Source organism: Panthera onca, chromosome B4 (assembly GCF_046562875.1).
Source record: "Panthera onca isolate mPanOnc1 chromosome B4, mPanOnc1 haplotype 2, whole genome shotgun sequence".
Lineage (NCBI taxonomy): Eukaryota > Metazoa > Chordata > Mammalia > Carnivora > Felidae > Panthera > Panthera onca.
In genome coordinates, this window is record NC_138345.1 from 114,011,312 (window position 1) to 114,025,314 (window position 14,003).

The following is a 14,003-nucleotide window of genomic DNA, read 5'->3' on the forward strand; positions in this document are numbered from 1 at the left end:
AGAAGGAGGAGGAGGAGGAAGAGGAGGAGGAGGAGGAGGAAGAGGAGGAGAATAGATTATGGAGCTCACTAGAAGGGAAACTTTAAGAAGGCTAATACAGTGGCCTAGGTGAGTAATGATGGTGGCTTAAATTAAGAGCGGTAGCAGTACAGGGGCACCTGAGTGGCTCAGTCGGTTAAGTGTCTGACTTTAGCTCAGGTCATGATCTCGTGGTTCATGGGTTTGGACCCTGAGTTGGGCTCTGCACTGACAGTGCAGAGCCTGCTTGGGATGGATTCTCTCTGTCTTCCCCTCTCTGCCCCTCCCTCACTTATGCCCACTCTCTCCCTCTCTCTCATTCTCTCTCTCAAAATAAATAAATAAACATAAAAAAAAAAAAAAGAGTGGTAGCAGTATAGATGAAGAGAAGTGGACAGATTTGAGACATATTTTGAAGGTAGAATGTAAACGGCAGGCTAAAAGAAGATAAATGGTGTCACTTCAAGGTCTTCAGTATGACCTCTTTATTTATTACAGAATTGTGACTAAACCAACTAATCACATGCTCAAGTCTTTGTATAAAAATATGTTTGAGTAGGTTCTCAAATTCCTGATACCCCTCCTCCCACTGACAACCAAATAAAGCCCAAATTCCTCAGCTTGCTATTCAACACCCTACACAATAAGGTTCCAAATGCTCTTTCTAATCACAATAGCCCATTCCTATTACACACACCCTATCTTAAGAGGAAATCAGTGCCCCTTCCTGGTTCTTATAATACTTTGCTGACACTAGTTTCTTCTCACTAATCCTTCTGCCTGGAAGATTCTTCTACCTTCAAACTGCCACTTGTCAATACCTACCCAAAATCATAATTTCATGCACCACCTCTATCTCTCACACAAAGCTTTTCCTGATCACATACTGGATAAAATAATTACACAAATGAAGTGCTATAGGAGAAGAAAACAGAAGAGGAACTCTGCAAAATTCCCATCATATATAGGATCATTTTATTATAATCCTCCCATTCTTTAGTACAGGATAGTACTTGCCTTGTCCTCAATAAGATTTACATAATGATTTAAGGTAAGTACTGTTTCTTTTTTCAGTTCTGTATCTCCCAACAACTAAAACATAATGTCTTTTAGAAACCATAAGTACCCAATTTCTTTATCTGAAATGAACATCAAATATCTAAGTTATCCACTAAAATATCTGCTCATTAACATGCAATGTGCCAGGTAGTGAAGGTAAAAAATGAGTAAGACATGGTCTTTGCATCCAAAGAGTACAGAGTCCAGTGAAGAAAGACACATAAACTATGATAATATACTGTACTGTGGTAAGTAATGCTTAAGCCATCTCTGGGGGATCAGGGTGGGAGAAGTGGCAATGTACAGGAAAGGATTTCTATAGAAGAGTGACAACTGAAGTAAGCCATGTGGTCACCAAGGAGAAGAGGAACAGGAAAAATATCTCAGGCCAAGAAAGAAGGACTGATGCCGTGAAAACAAGTATCACTGCAATATTTAAGTGAAAATAGGTGAATATTATCAAAAAAGTGGCTGAGGACTTTAATGCCTCCCAAATATCCATTCTTCAACTGATTTTTAATGTTATCTATAAGCAATAATAAGAATACAGAACTTAATTTAAGTTAATGGCAAAGTCAAACTTTCATTAATCAAATTACTGATTAATCTGATAGACAATTATTTACTTCTAAAAAGTTATTAGGGCTAATTTGTTTTTTCTTTTAATGTATCTAATTTTGAGGCGCCTGGGTGGCTCACTTGGTTAAGTGTCCTGCTCTCGGTTTTGGCTCAAGTCATGATCTCACAGTTCGTGGGATCAAGCCCTGAGTCAGGCTCTGTGCTGTTAACACAGCGTCTGCTTGGGATTCTCCTTCTCTCTCTACCACTCCCCCTGCATGTGTGCACACACGTGATAAATAAATATTTATCTCTCAAATAAACTTTAAAATAACTAAAATATCTAATGTTTAAATTATTGATTTAACCATAATTATATTTCAAAAATTTAGTAACAAAACATAAGAATTTTTAAATTAAAGAATAGTCAACGATGTGAATTAATTATAGTAACTAACACAAGCGGAGTGCCCTGTGCCGGGTACCATCTTAAGCAATTTATAGGTATTAATTCATAAACACTTCACAGCAATACTATATGATGGGTGCTAACATTTTTTTCTCATTAAGGAAAACTGAAATGAAAGGAAATGAGATCTGATTCAGTACTACCAGTTATGAAAATGAAGAGTTAATTTTTCAAATGACTGTTTTTTTTAATGAACAATATTATGATCAAATAACTACCAAGCACACAAGAAACCACAGGAGGAATTCCAATAAATAAAAGTAACATCTCTTACTTGATTAATTTCACTTTGGAGTTGTAACCCGTGCTGCTCTTTCTCTTCTCTCTGTTGTTGTAGCTGTTTAAATTCAGCCTTAAGATGCTGGTACTTGGCCTCTACTTCTGATAATTCTTCCTTGAGCTTCTGCGTAGCTTCCCCCTTTTCACCTAGTTCTGCCTGTATTCTCTGCAGGGAGGTTTCAGATGCAGATAATCTTGACTGAAGCTGCTGACAATCTAGGTCTTTTTGATGAAGGCTTGCTTGTATATTCTTTTTACTCACACATTCTTCGTTATGTTTCTCCTCTAACTGAGTACACTCCAGTTCTTTCTTACGAAGCTTTTCAGTCAAGTTCTGAAATATCGATGAAACAATTTCCTTTCTTAATATTTCTAATTATTCTAATTATTCAAACTATCTTTACAACAATACCACTAAAATTAGCCACACTGCAATATAAAAAAACATTTGGCTGAATATATTCTGGCCAAAATAGGACTAAATTATTACATACTAACTTATTTTATTATTGGCCCACTTGACTAAGCTCTACTAATACAAGGATTACCAACTGAATTTTGACATAAAATGAAACACTAAAATCTACTAGATTCTTTAGGGTATACAATATATTTATACTCTCCCATTTGAATTAAGTAATAAAACTACCTTCTATCATTGAGATGCCTGGGTAGCTCACTAAGTGTCTAACTCTTGACTTTGGCTCAGGTCATGATCTCACAGTTCGTGGGCTTGAGCCCTGAAGCAGGCTCTGCACCATCAGCTCAGAGCCTGCTTAGGATTCTCTTTCCCTTTCTTTCTCTGACTCTCCCCTGTTCATGTGCTTATTCTCTCTCTCTCTCTCTGTCCCTCAAAATAAATAAACATTAAAAAAAAAACCTACCTTCTATCATCAAAAATTACTTTGAATAACAATATACAGCAATTGATTTGAGGTGTTGTAATTTCTTTTTTTTAATTTTTTTTTTAATGTTTATTTATTTTTGAGACAGAGAGAGACAGAGCATGAACGGGGGAGGGGCAGAGAGAGAGAGGGAGACACAGAATCCGAAGCAGGCTCCAGGCTCTGAGCCATCAGCCCAGAGCCCGATGCGGGGCTCGAACTCACGGACCGGACCGCGAGATCGTGACCTGAGCTGAAGTCTGACGCTTAACTGACTGAGCCACCCAGGCGCCCTGAGGTGTTGTAACTTCATAGCTGATAAGAGCTTTAGCATAACAATACCACTTGCTGCTTTAGTATGTAGATCCTACTGATTCTTTATTTTTACTCTTCTTGATAAAGACCATTTATATGAGTCACAAGTTTAAGATTAACTCAAATTTCTTTCTAGGTGTATAAAAATAGTGATCTAAACATAATTTACTTGCCTTATGTTTTATTATTTTAATCAGTACTATCAAGTACAAAATACAAAAAAATGACACCTCCAATTAAAGATCTGGATCAACTAGCCTATTCAAATGTTGACATCTAGTCTCAGTGGAGTTGTTACAATTAATATAGAACATTTTAAGTCAACACACTTATATATAAGACCTGAATCAGAACTCTGACTCAATGCTAAAAGAACGATAGCTAGGATAAAAAGCTACTACAAGCATCTGAGAAGTCAAGCTGTGGATGTTGATTATACTCACTTTTTATATGCAGTGTGCTAGAAGGGAATAATATAGAAATAGTAGAGGACAAAAAAAAAAAAAAAAAAAAAAAAGAAATAGTAGAGGACAATCAAAGCCTCTGGTCTCTAAATAATCTAAATGAAATACACACATTAAAGAAAAAAAAAACTTTTCCAAGAAAGTTAAAATATAACTCTCTCAAACAAAAATGAATTAATACAGGGCGCCTAGGTGGCTCAGTCGGTTAAGCATCAGACTCTTGGTTTTGGCTCAGGTCATGATTTCATGGTTCATGAGTCTGAGCCCTACATGGGGCTCTGTGCTGACAGTGTGGGGCCTGCTTGGGATTTTCTCTCTCTCTCTCTCTCTCTCTCTCTTTCTCTCTCTCTCTCCCTCTCGCCCTGCCCCTCCCACGCTCCTTTTCTCTCAAAAAATAAATAAATAAGCTTTTTAAAAAAATGAATACAAAACCTGTGTCAGAAGTGAATAATTTTTCTTTTTTGATAAAATAAGCAAAGTCAGATGGGGCTAACTAGTAATTATAATCACTTGAAAATAAAGTTTGAGCTTAGTAAAGTGGTGATAGGAGTTAAGTAATACGTATGCATGACTCACACCATGTCATTGAAACAGACACAAAAATTTACATAAAAAGACACAAGGGAACAAGAGACAAGCAACATACATGTGGGGAAAGTGCAAACACTACTACCTCAAGGGGAGTAATAAATCTAGGTACCAATGTAGCAAAGTTAGCAGTAAAGATTCTTGAACACCATCTGAGAAAAGGTACATTAATGTAAATAGATTACCAGGCAGGAATATACTACAGGAAAAGCAGTGTCCAGAAGATGCTATAGGTATATGTAAAAAAGACAAGATGTGAGACAAACTTAAAGGTAAGAAGAGCACCCAGAAGAGATGTGTGCCTTGGCCAACCAACAGAAACAAAGAAAGAGTAAGAGTCGAAAGACTAGAGGGAAGAAAACAACTTTTGAGTTAAACTATCTGTTAAGAAAATGTTTTTATAAACATTTCTTTGTGTTACTGGCTAGTAACTCCAGATCTTTCTGGATGTAATTTTACATTTTTTTGTTTTAAGAAAATTACATTTATTTTGGACTTCATATGTTAAATTAAGGCTATTCATTGATGTATAACTGTGTTGCATCTTTTTACATTTTCCCCCCACCCTGACCCTGACATCCTCCCTCCCCCACTCAAAGCTGTGCTGCATCTTTTTAAAGAAAATTCTAAGTCACTGAATTTCATAAAGGCCGCCATGCTCACATATACTAAGAATGTGGGCAGGATATAATTTTAAAACATGCTGCAAAAATTGAAGGCTAGTAATGAGCTAGCAAGGCTTCTCCACAGGCTTACTTATGGTGTGACCAAATATTCCCACCAATTTATACACAGATGACCCCTCAGACAGCTTCAACCTTTAAGAAGTAAAGGCACATAACAACCGTAGACTTTAAAATTCACTTGTCCTAAAAAATTAATTGGAAGCTACCAGGCTTTATAGCACAGATGAGAGATAATTAAATTTTCCTTAAAAGAACCTCAACCACTTTCTTTTTAAAAGACCTAATCCAGGGGCACCTGAGTGGCTCAGTCAGTTAAGTGACCAATTCTTTTTTTTTTTTTTTTTTTCAACGTTTTTTATTTATTTTGGGACAGAGAGAGACAGAGCATGAACGGGGGAGGGTCAGAGAGAGAGGGAGACACAGAATCGGAAACAGGCTCCAGGCTCCGAGCCATCAGCCCAGAGCCTGACGCGGGGCTCGAACTCACGGACCGCGAGATCGTGACCTGGCTGAAGTCGGACGCTTAACCGACTGCGCCACCCAGGCGCCCCGACCAATTCTTGATCTTAGCTCATGATCTCACAGTTCATGGGATCAAGACCTGAGTTGGACTCTGTGCTGACAGCACAGAGCCTGCTTGACATTCTCAATCTCTCTCTCTTTGCCCCTCCCCTACTAATGCATGCACGCGCACGCGCACACGCACACACACACACTCTCTCAAAATGAATAAATTAAAAAATATATTCTAAAAAAAAGACTTAATCCACTCACACTGCATAATTTTTACATGCAGAAGGCTAACTATATTTAGTACTACAAATTTTCATTCTTACTACAGTCTTCCCATGAAATCTGAAGCAAAATATTATAGCAAATACATGGTTTTTGAAAACTGATTTAAGTATAGTGAGAGTCATTAAAGAACATAGTAATTGCACTTTCACATGTCCATATTAATTCTTAAAACAAAACATGAGATACATTATTATCTCCATTTTCTGAATAAGGAAGTAAAAACTCAAAGAACCTCTATGACCTGGCCAAGTGGCAGAGTCATATATTATGATTCCAAGTCCAGTAAATTGTCACAACACAATTTAGACACGCAGTGAGTCAATTCATGCTTCCCCCAAAACACTCTATTCAAGTTTAAATTCCAAAATGATTGTTAAGCCTAACTCATAACATAATTATCTTTTGGGTAAGCAAAACTCCTTCCTTCCAAATGTTGTCCCGTCCTCTTGATTTCCTCACCAACTGCTCTCAACAGATTTTCTTACAGAGACAATTTCCCTATATTAGACTCCAGTTTTCACTTATTACTTGCCCAAGTAATGAGAATGAATGCAAAAAGATGGCATTTTTTTAGCTTACAAAGTAGTTTCAGGCATCTCATTTGTTCTTCAAAACAGCTTGGTGAGAAAAAACAAATTGAACTACTATAGCTCTCCAACATCTCATATTCTCTTGTGCTCTTACATGTTCCCATGCCTTCTGCATATCTAACTCTCAAAATGAATGCAATCAACCCCTCTGCCATGTGAAAGGATGTTCCTTAACATCCTTGAAGACTAAGCTAAACAGTTGTCTTCTACAAAAGCATTTGCTGATTTACTAGGCAGTAAGTTAGGAAAACTGCCACCTTGGTCTTGACCCAACCCTGCACCAACACTTACCAAATAAAAACAAAAACAAAAACAACAAACCTTGACTGGGATGTTTACTAAAAGCCAGACACTGGTCTAAGCACTTAAACATCTATTAATTTATTTAAGACCCATACCACTCCTAAGAGGCAAATGGGTAGGAAAGGAAACAAACTTGGAGAGGCTGTCACAGTCAGTCAGTGGCAAAGCTGGGATTTAAACATGCCTTCCACCACTGTACTACATACACCATTCCTCAGTGCACCACTCTGCAATAAATATAGTGGTCATACACAACAACAGAACTACTTGTCACATCTGGCTCTTGCTTTGGACTATGAGCACCTTAATACTAGGACTACCGGAAAGGGAAAGCAATAAAAGGATGGAAAAAGGATGAGAGGTAAAACCCAAAAAATAACTCAGTCTCTTACAATGACCTATACCAGGAGCTTTAACTAAGCATATTATTTTGTTCAGAATTTACATAAAAATAATTAAATTGAGTTGCAGAACTGTGTTTAAATGTTAGTGTATAAATGAATGAACGAATGAATGAATGAATATCAGACTATGATTCTTATTTGAAACTAAGAAGGAAGTTTTTTCAATATTCCCTTTTATTTTTAAGTTTTCAAAAGCAGTAATTACAAAACATTGGTCTAATACTGAGGATACCTTGATATTAGTGCAAAAGCAATTATTGTTTCCATTCATTATGTGTTAAAATATTGTCTATCCACCTTGATGCTGGTATATAACCTATAATAAATGCCCAAGGCATTTCATGTAATGGTCTTCCTAAGACCAAATACAAAGATTTCCAAATTCAAAACACGTGGATATCACCACTGTCAGCAATCATAGTTTGCCAAGGACATGGGATGAGGAGAGGTGGGAGAGGCAGATAGCAAGGATAATAAGAAAAGGATGCATTTCTGCACTTAACTTTAACTGGTGAGCAAATCCTAACCAGAAAAACATTTTGGAAAAAAAATTGTTAAGTCTTACACTGATGTAAGGATTATTAAGATGAGTAGAAGATGCCATTATTCCCTAATCAATCATATTCCAGTCTTAACCACACTAAATCATCTTGATTCTATATACTATTTATCAAATTCTCATAGTACTTCTTTTAATAATACGTGTGTGTGTATACATACAATCTGTGCTTCATTATCTGACCATACATTTCAGTCTATCAATGTCAAATCATGTCCTTTATTAATAGTTTAATGCTTCAAAATTATATAATAAATGACACTGATCATAAACATCCACTTTATGTACACATCTTGGTCAATTCCCAAAAAGTAGAACGTCAATTTTTAAGAAATTAAAAATCAAACTGAGGGAGAAAGATAAAACTAAATTGTATATAGAAGTTTTCCACATATAGCTTGACAGGAGACAAAAGGGGGAGGAGGATGGACAGGTTTTCATAAAGCCACAGAAAAAGATCAAGTCAGCATCAAGAGTTGACAGAGAAATGGACAACGGTAAACTGATATAATTACTTCAGAAAATTGAGGTCACGTACTAAACTTGAACGTGTGTAGCCTGCACCCCAGCCATTTCACTTGGGAGACATAACAAAGAAATTTTTGCACGAATGCATGAGATTTAGATGTGAATGTTCACAGCTGCAATATTTGTAATAGCAAGGAAAAATAAAATCTATGTGAAAAAGTAGAAGTATGCATAGATCACTTCTGCTGCATACCAAACAATAGTAGAACTGTCACATGGAAAAGCATTTATGGTCTTAAATTACAAGCTGAGCTGGTTGCTGTTTTTCATAAAACACCATTTTTACTGGCAAGAATAACAAACTATGATTATTCATACTTGGTAGGAAAAGAACCTATCACGTAAGAAAACAGAATTGATACTATTTGTTTCCAATAATAAAATTCAAGCTTTCAAAGAAGGGCAGAATTTTGGAAAACCAGTATCCATCACCATGAGCTTGACACTTCCTCATACTTAAAGCCTATTCAGAGACTGATGGAGATATTGACAAATGACACTGTTTTTATATTGCACAAGGTAATGTGTTAATATTTGGAAGATCTGCATAACCAATATTTTACACCTGACTAATGCATGATGTTATAAAACCCACTCAAAAGGCAAAAAAAACTAATAAATTTAGTGTTACAAATATATAAACAGCATTGATATGGTTTCAGATTCTAGACTGTAACTAGCTATTGAGAAACTATGCCTTATCTAGTTTTGGTATAGTATCAAATAAAAATAGCTATAATTATCCAAAAAAAAAAAAAAAAAAAAAAAAAGCTATTCAGAGATTCCTCTTCTTCCCAACTACATACCTATGTGAGATTGAATTTTCTTCATACCCTTCAACCATATCACAACAGATGAAATGTAAAAGCAGATGTGAGAATCCATCTGTCCTAATATTAAGCTAGACATTAAAGAGGTTTGCAAAAATATAAAACACCACCACTATTTTTTGTTTTAAAAAATAGTCATCTTTCATAAGAAATAGTATTGTTAATATTTATTAATTAATGTTTTAAAAACACATATTTTTTAAATGTATGTTTTAATTTCTAATATACTAAATATCCATAGATATAACCCCAAAAATAAAAGCTCTTTGGAGTCTATAACAATTTTGAAAACATACAGCTTTCCTGAGATCAAGAGGTTTGAGGTTGGCCAGGGGCACAAGCAACAAATTACCCTAAACCTTAGGTTAAAATTGTGTCTATTATCTCACACAGTTTCTGAGGGTCAGGAATCCAGAAGCAGCTCAGCTGACGGTGACACCTCAGGGTCTCTCATGAGACTGTTGTAGTAAGCTGTGGGCCAGAGCAGAGCTACAGTCTCTGATGATTTGAAAAGAACTGGAGGATGAGGATCTGCTTCTAAGCCCATTCGCCTGGCTGTTGGCAGGAGGCCTGATATTTCCAACCAATTATACTTACTTCTTTTTCCCCTCTACCACGTTCTTTTCTTTGGTTCTTCCCTTGCTATATTTCATCAAAATATTAGGTTCAACTTATTAAAAAGCAAGCCAACAAATTCACCATACCATTGAATATAAGGGTTTAGTGACTCTACTCCCCTACGACCAAAAAAGTAAAGACACAGAAAAAAAGTACTAACCAATACTTGCCCTGCCCCCAAACTTAATATTATCTGTTGCTCATCTATAAAGAAACAAGGTGGGAAATAACAACTTTCCAAAATAAAGAACAAGGCTGAAGGTCTCACATTCCCTGATTTAAAACTTACTGAAGGCTATAGTAGTCAGAGGCACCTGGGTGGCTCAGGAGGTTAAGCGTCTGACTTGGGCTCAACTCATGATCTCGCGGTCTGTGGGTTCAAACCCCGTGTAGGGCTCTGTGCTGGCAGCTCAGAGCCGGCAGCCTGCTTTGGATTCTGTGTGTGTCTCTCTCTCTGTGTCCCTCCCCACTCATGCTCTGCCTCTCTCTCTCTTTCTCAAAAATAAGTAAACATTAAAAACAAAAATTTTTTTTTTTCAAAGTTACAGTAGTCAAAACAGTAGAGTACTAGCATGAAGACAGACATACCGACTAACGGTATAAAAACAGAAAGCCCATAAGTAAACATTCACATACATGGTCAAATGATTTTTAACAAGGGTGCCAAGACCACAGGAAAGGACAGTCTTTTCAACAAATGGTGCAGGAGAAACTGTTTATCTATATGCAAAAGAAGGAAACTAAACCCTTACCTTTCACTATTAAAAAAAATTAACTCAAAAATGAATCAAAGACCTAAACATAAGACCTAAAAGTATAAAACCATTAAAAGAAAACAGGGGAAAAGCTGCCTGACACTGGATTTGGCAATGATCTCTTAAATATGACACCTAAAGCACTGGCAACAAAAGTAAAAACAGACACTAGATTACATCAAATCAAAAACTCTGTGCATCAAAGGTGTGATAGTAACGTATAAAAAGAAATATACATTTGGTGTTCATCTCCATTTCTGCAACAGAACTCCAAAAACCCTTGCAATTTCCTAAGTGAAAAGAGTAGCAAAGATGTCTTTTGTTAGTCATAACAACTCCCTTTCAACCACCAATGAGTTTATGTTAATGAGGTGATTTTTTTTTTTTTTTAGAAAGCTCCTAAGGATGGGGGCTGGTTGCCATGGGAACCAACCAAAATGAAAGGGTTGGAATTTTCAACCCCACCCCCTACCTCAGAAAGGGGACAGGAGCTGGAGGTCAAATTAATCAGCAATGGCCAATAAATTAATCAATCATGCCTCTGTAAGGAGGCCTCAATAAAAACCCACATGGACAGGGTTTAGGGAGATTCTAGGTTGGCGAACACATAGAAAGCACCCAGAGAGAGCGTGGGAGCTCCATGACCTCTCCCATACATCTTACTCTACCGATCTCTTTCATCTAGCTATTCTTGAGTTCTAATCTTTTATTTTTAATGTTTATTTATTTATTTATTTTGAGAGAGAGAGAGAGAGCACGAGCGGGGTAGGGACAGAGAGAGAGGAAGAGAGAGAATCCCAAGCGGGCTCCACTCGTCAGCACAGAGTCTGACATGGAGCTCCATCTTATGATCTGTGAAATCACAAGCCAAATCAAAATCAAGAGTCGGAAGCTTAAGCAACCCAGGCACCCCCTGAATTATAATCTTTTAAAATAAATCATTAATCTAGTAAGTAAAATGTTTTTTTCTGAGTTCTGTGAGTCATTCTAGCAAACTAATCCAATCTAAGGCAAGGGTTGGGGGAACCTCCCATTTACAGCCACAGCCATTTGGTGAGAAGTACAGGTAACAAGTTGGACTTTGAACTGGTATTTGTGGGGGGAGGGGGCAGCTAAACCCCTGTGGGATCTGACACTATTTCCCACTATCTCCAAGTAAATGGTGGTAGAATTGAGTTACACTGTAGGTCATCCACTGGTGTCACAGAACTGCTGATGTGTGGAACACTCATATGTCTGGTGTCAGAAGTAAAGGTGTAGTAAAGTACTGAGAGTAGAGGAGACACACAGGAGTGTTTTTCCTCTACAAAAGGTGGTGGTGAATGGGGTGTTCAGAGTATAGAATTTTAGTTCTGGAAGATGGGAAGAGTTCTGAAGATCGGTTCTGTAACAATGTGAATGTACTTAACACTTAAAAAAAAAACCAACAGAGTAATAAGTCACACTGTACTCATGACAATATATAAATAACATACACGAGATTAAAATTTAAGATACATAAACCAATTCACCACTCTATGTAGTTTTTAAATACTCACCTGATTTTTTTGTGTTAATTCATTAAGTGAACTTTTAAGTTTTTGTAGTTCCTGCACATATACAGCAACTTCCTGGGGGCCTTTGGCAAGTTCACTCCTTAGCTGGCTTATTGTGGCCTTAAGAAAAAAAGAAAAAAAAAATTAGAGGGAACTAAAATGGAAAAGAGAATGGAAGTATCCAAAGGTTTTAAAGTTACACAGATTTTTGTCACTGTTGTTGTTAAATTGATATAATACTTCGAAGTTTCAATTTAGTTATTTTTCCTACCACCCTACTGCCACCCCACATCATTTTTGACTGAAAATTAATTTTTAAAATTTATCCAAAATGTTTAACCTCATTTATTTAATAATGAATGAAATGAATAGTTGGCATCCTACTTTATGTATCTGCGTCAGCATCAAACTATCAACCTGAATTTACTGGCTTTGAAACTCTGTACTTTAATCCTTCTGAATTTAAAGAACATATGCAAGTTGCTGCCTACCTTTTATCCCAACTTCTACAGGATAGCCTTTCTTTTTACTTTAAAAACATGTTAAATAAACACAAACACACAATACAGAATCACCTTGGAAAGGTAGCGAATCATCTTTTTGACTGTAATGGAAAGTATCTGTCCAAAGAAGTTATACAGAGTTTTATTAGATATAATTTTATTAAGCTGGGTCATTCCATGACTAGGTATAATAGCTGGACACAAATTTGCTTTAATGCATCTTAACGAAATTAAGACAAAGCTTTGATCATTTAAAAGTAAGAGAAAATTAAGCAAAGTCTCAGAAATAGAAACTTCCTATACATGAAAGCTTCAATGACCAGAGAGAGACACTAAGTACTGCTTTTTAAGTATGGTTTCTTGCAAGTGACATTAACAAAAGAACTTTCTATTTCTAATATTTAGCTTATTGACTTCACTTTTTACATTCTTAAAGCTACATTTTCATTGTCTATATTCTTTATTAGTAAATAAATTTTATTATGGAAGACATTTAAAAAAATTTTTTAATAAACACAAGAGTAGTTATCTACATCAAATATTACAAATACATCTTCAAGGGAGAAACCTTAGAAGGCTACTGATTTATTTTGACAGTAACACCAAGAGATCTGCTACTCTTCTCTTAAAAACCCTTCCAGTATGTGTGGTACTTTTTTGTTTTGTTTTGTTTTTTTTAAGGATTCTCTTTGGTAGTATATCTTCATCTATTACAGTGCTTTGGTTTTAAGTTTTGGAAAACCATCTAGTAAAGAAGGTAAGTGATTGAACTGAATGATTAAACACTTGGGCTTATATTATTTTAATAACCATAAGTTGATGAAACTAGTTTTTTGAGTGTTTTCCAAACTGGTTTAAAGTCAACTAAAAGAGGTTTCAAAAAAGTTTTTACAAATAGCAGCATGTCTAAGATATCTTCCTGGCCTAACCTTTTATGGAAAACATTCATCTAAATAAACCAATTCTGATATACTGACAGGCAATCTGTCATATTGCTTTACAGTTACAGCTTCTAAACAGGGTGTTTCAACATATAACAACACACACACACACATATATATATATATATATATATATATATATATATATATATACACACACACACACACACACACACATATAATATATGCCATATATATCCTATGCTTCAAAGAAGGAAATGTTTAAATATTCATTATTTTTAACTATATTCAAGTTAAAGGCATATCCTAATAATTTCTTTCTTAAACTGATCATGTAACCTTTTCATTGATATTGGGA

The 14,003-nt window shown here is 35.9% G+C and overlaps 1 protein-coding gene across 2 annotated transcripts in view; it reads right to left on the reverse strand.

Moving 5' to 3' along the window:
• Nucleotides 1–14,003, reverse strand: part of EEA1 (early endosome antigen 1) — a 114,674-nt gene that overhangs the window by 55,641 nt on the left and 45,030 nt on the right. For both annotated transcript variants that reach the window (XM_060656787.3, XM_060656786.3), the window contains 2 exons: nucleotides 12,244–12,360; nucleotides 2,379–2,717 (listed from right to left, as the gene is read on the reverse strand). In XM_060656787.3, the coding sequence (XP_060512770.1) occupies nucleotides 2,379–2,717; nucleotides 12,244–12,360 (456 nt within the window). The remainder of the gene's footprint in view (nucleotides 1–2,378; nucleotides 2,718–12,243; nucleotides 12,361–14,003) is intronic.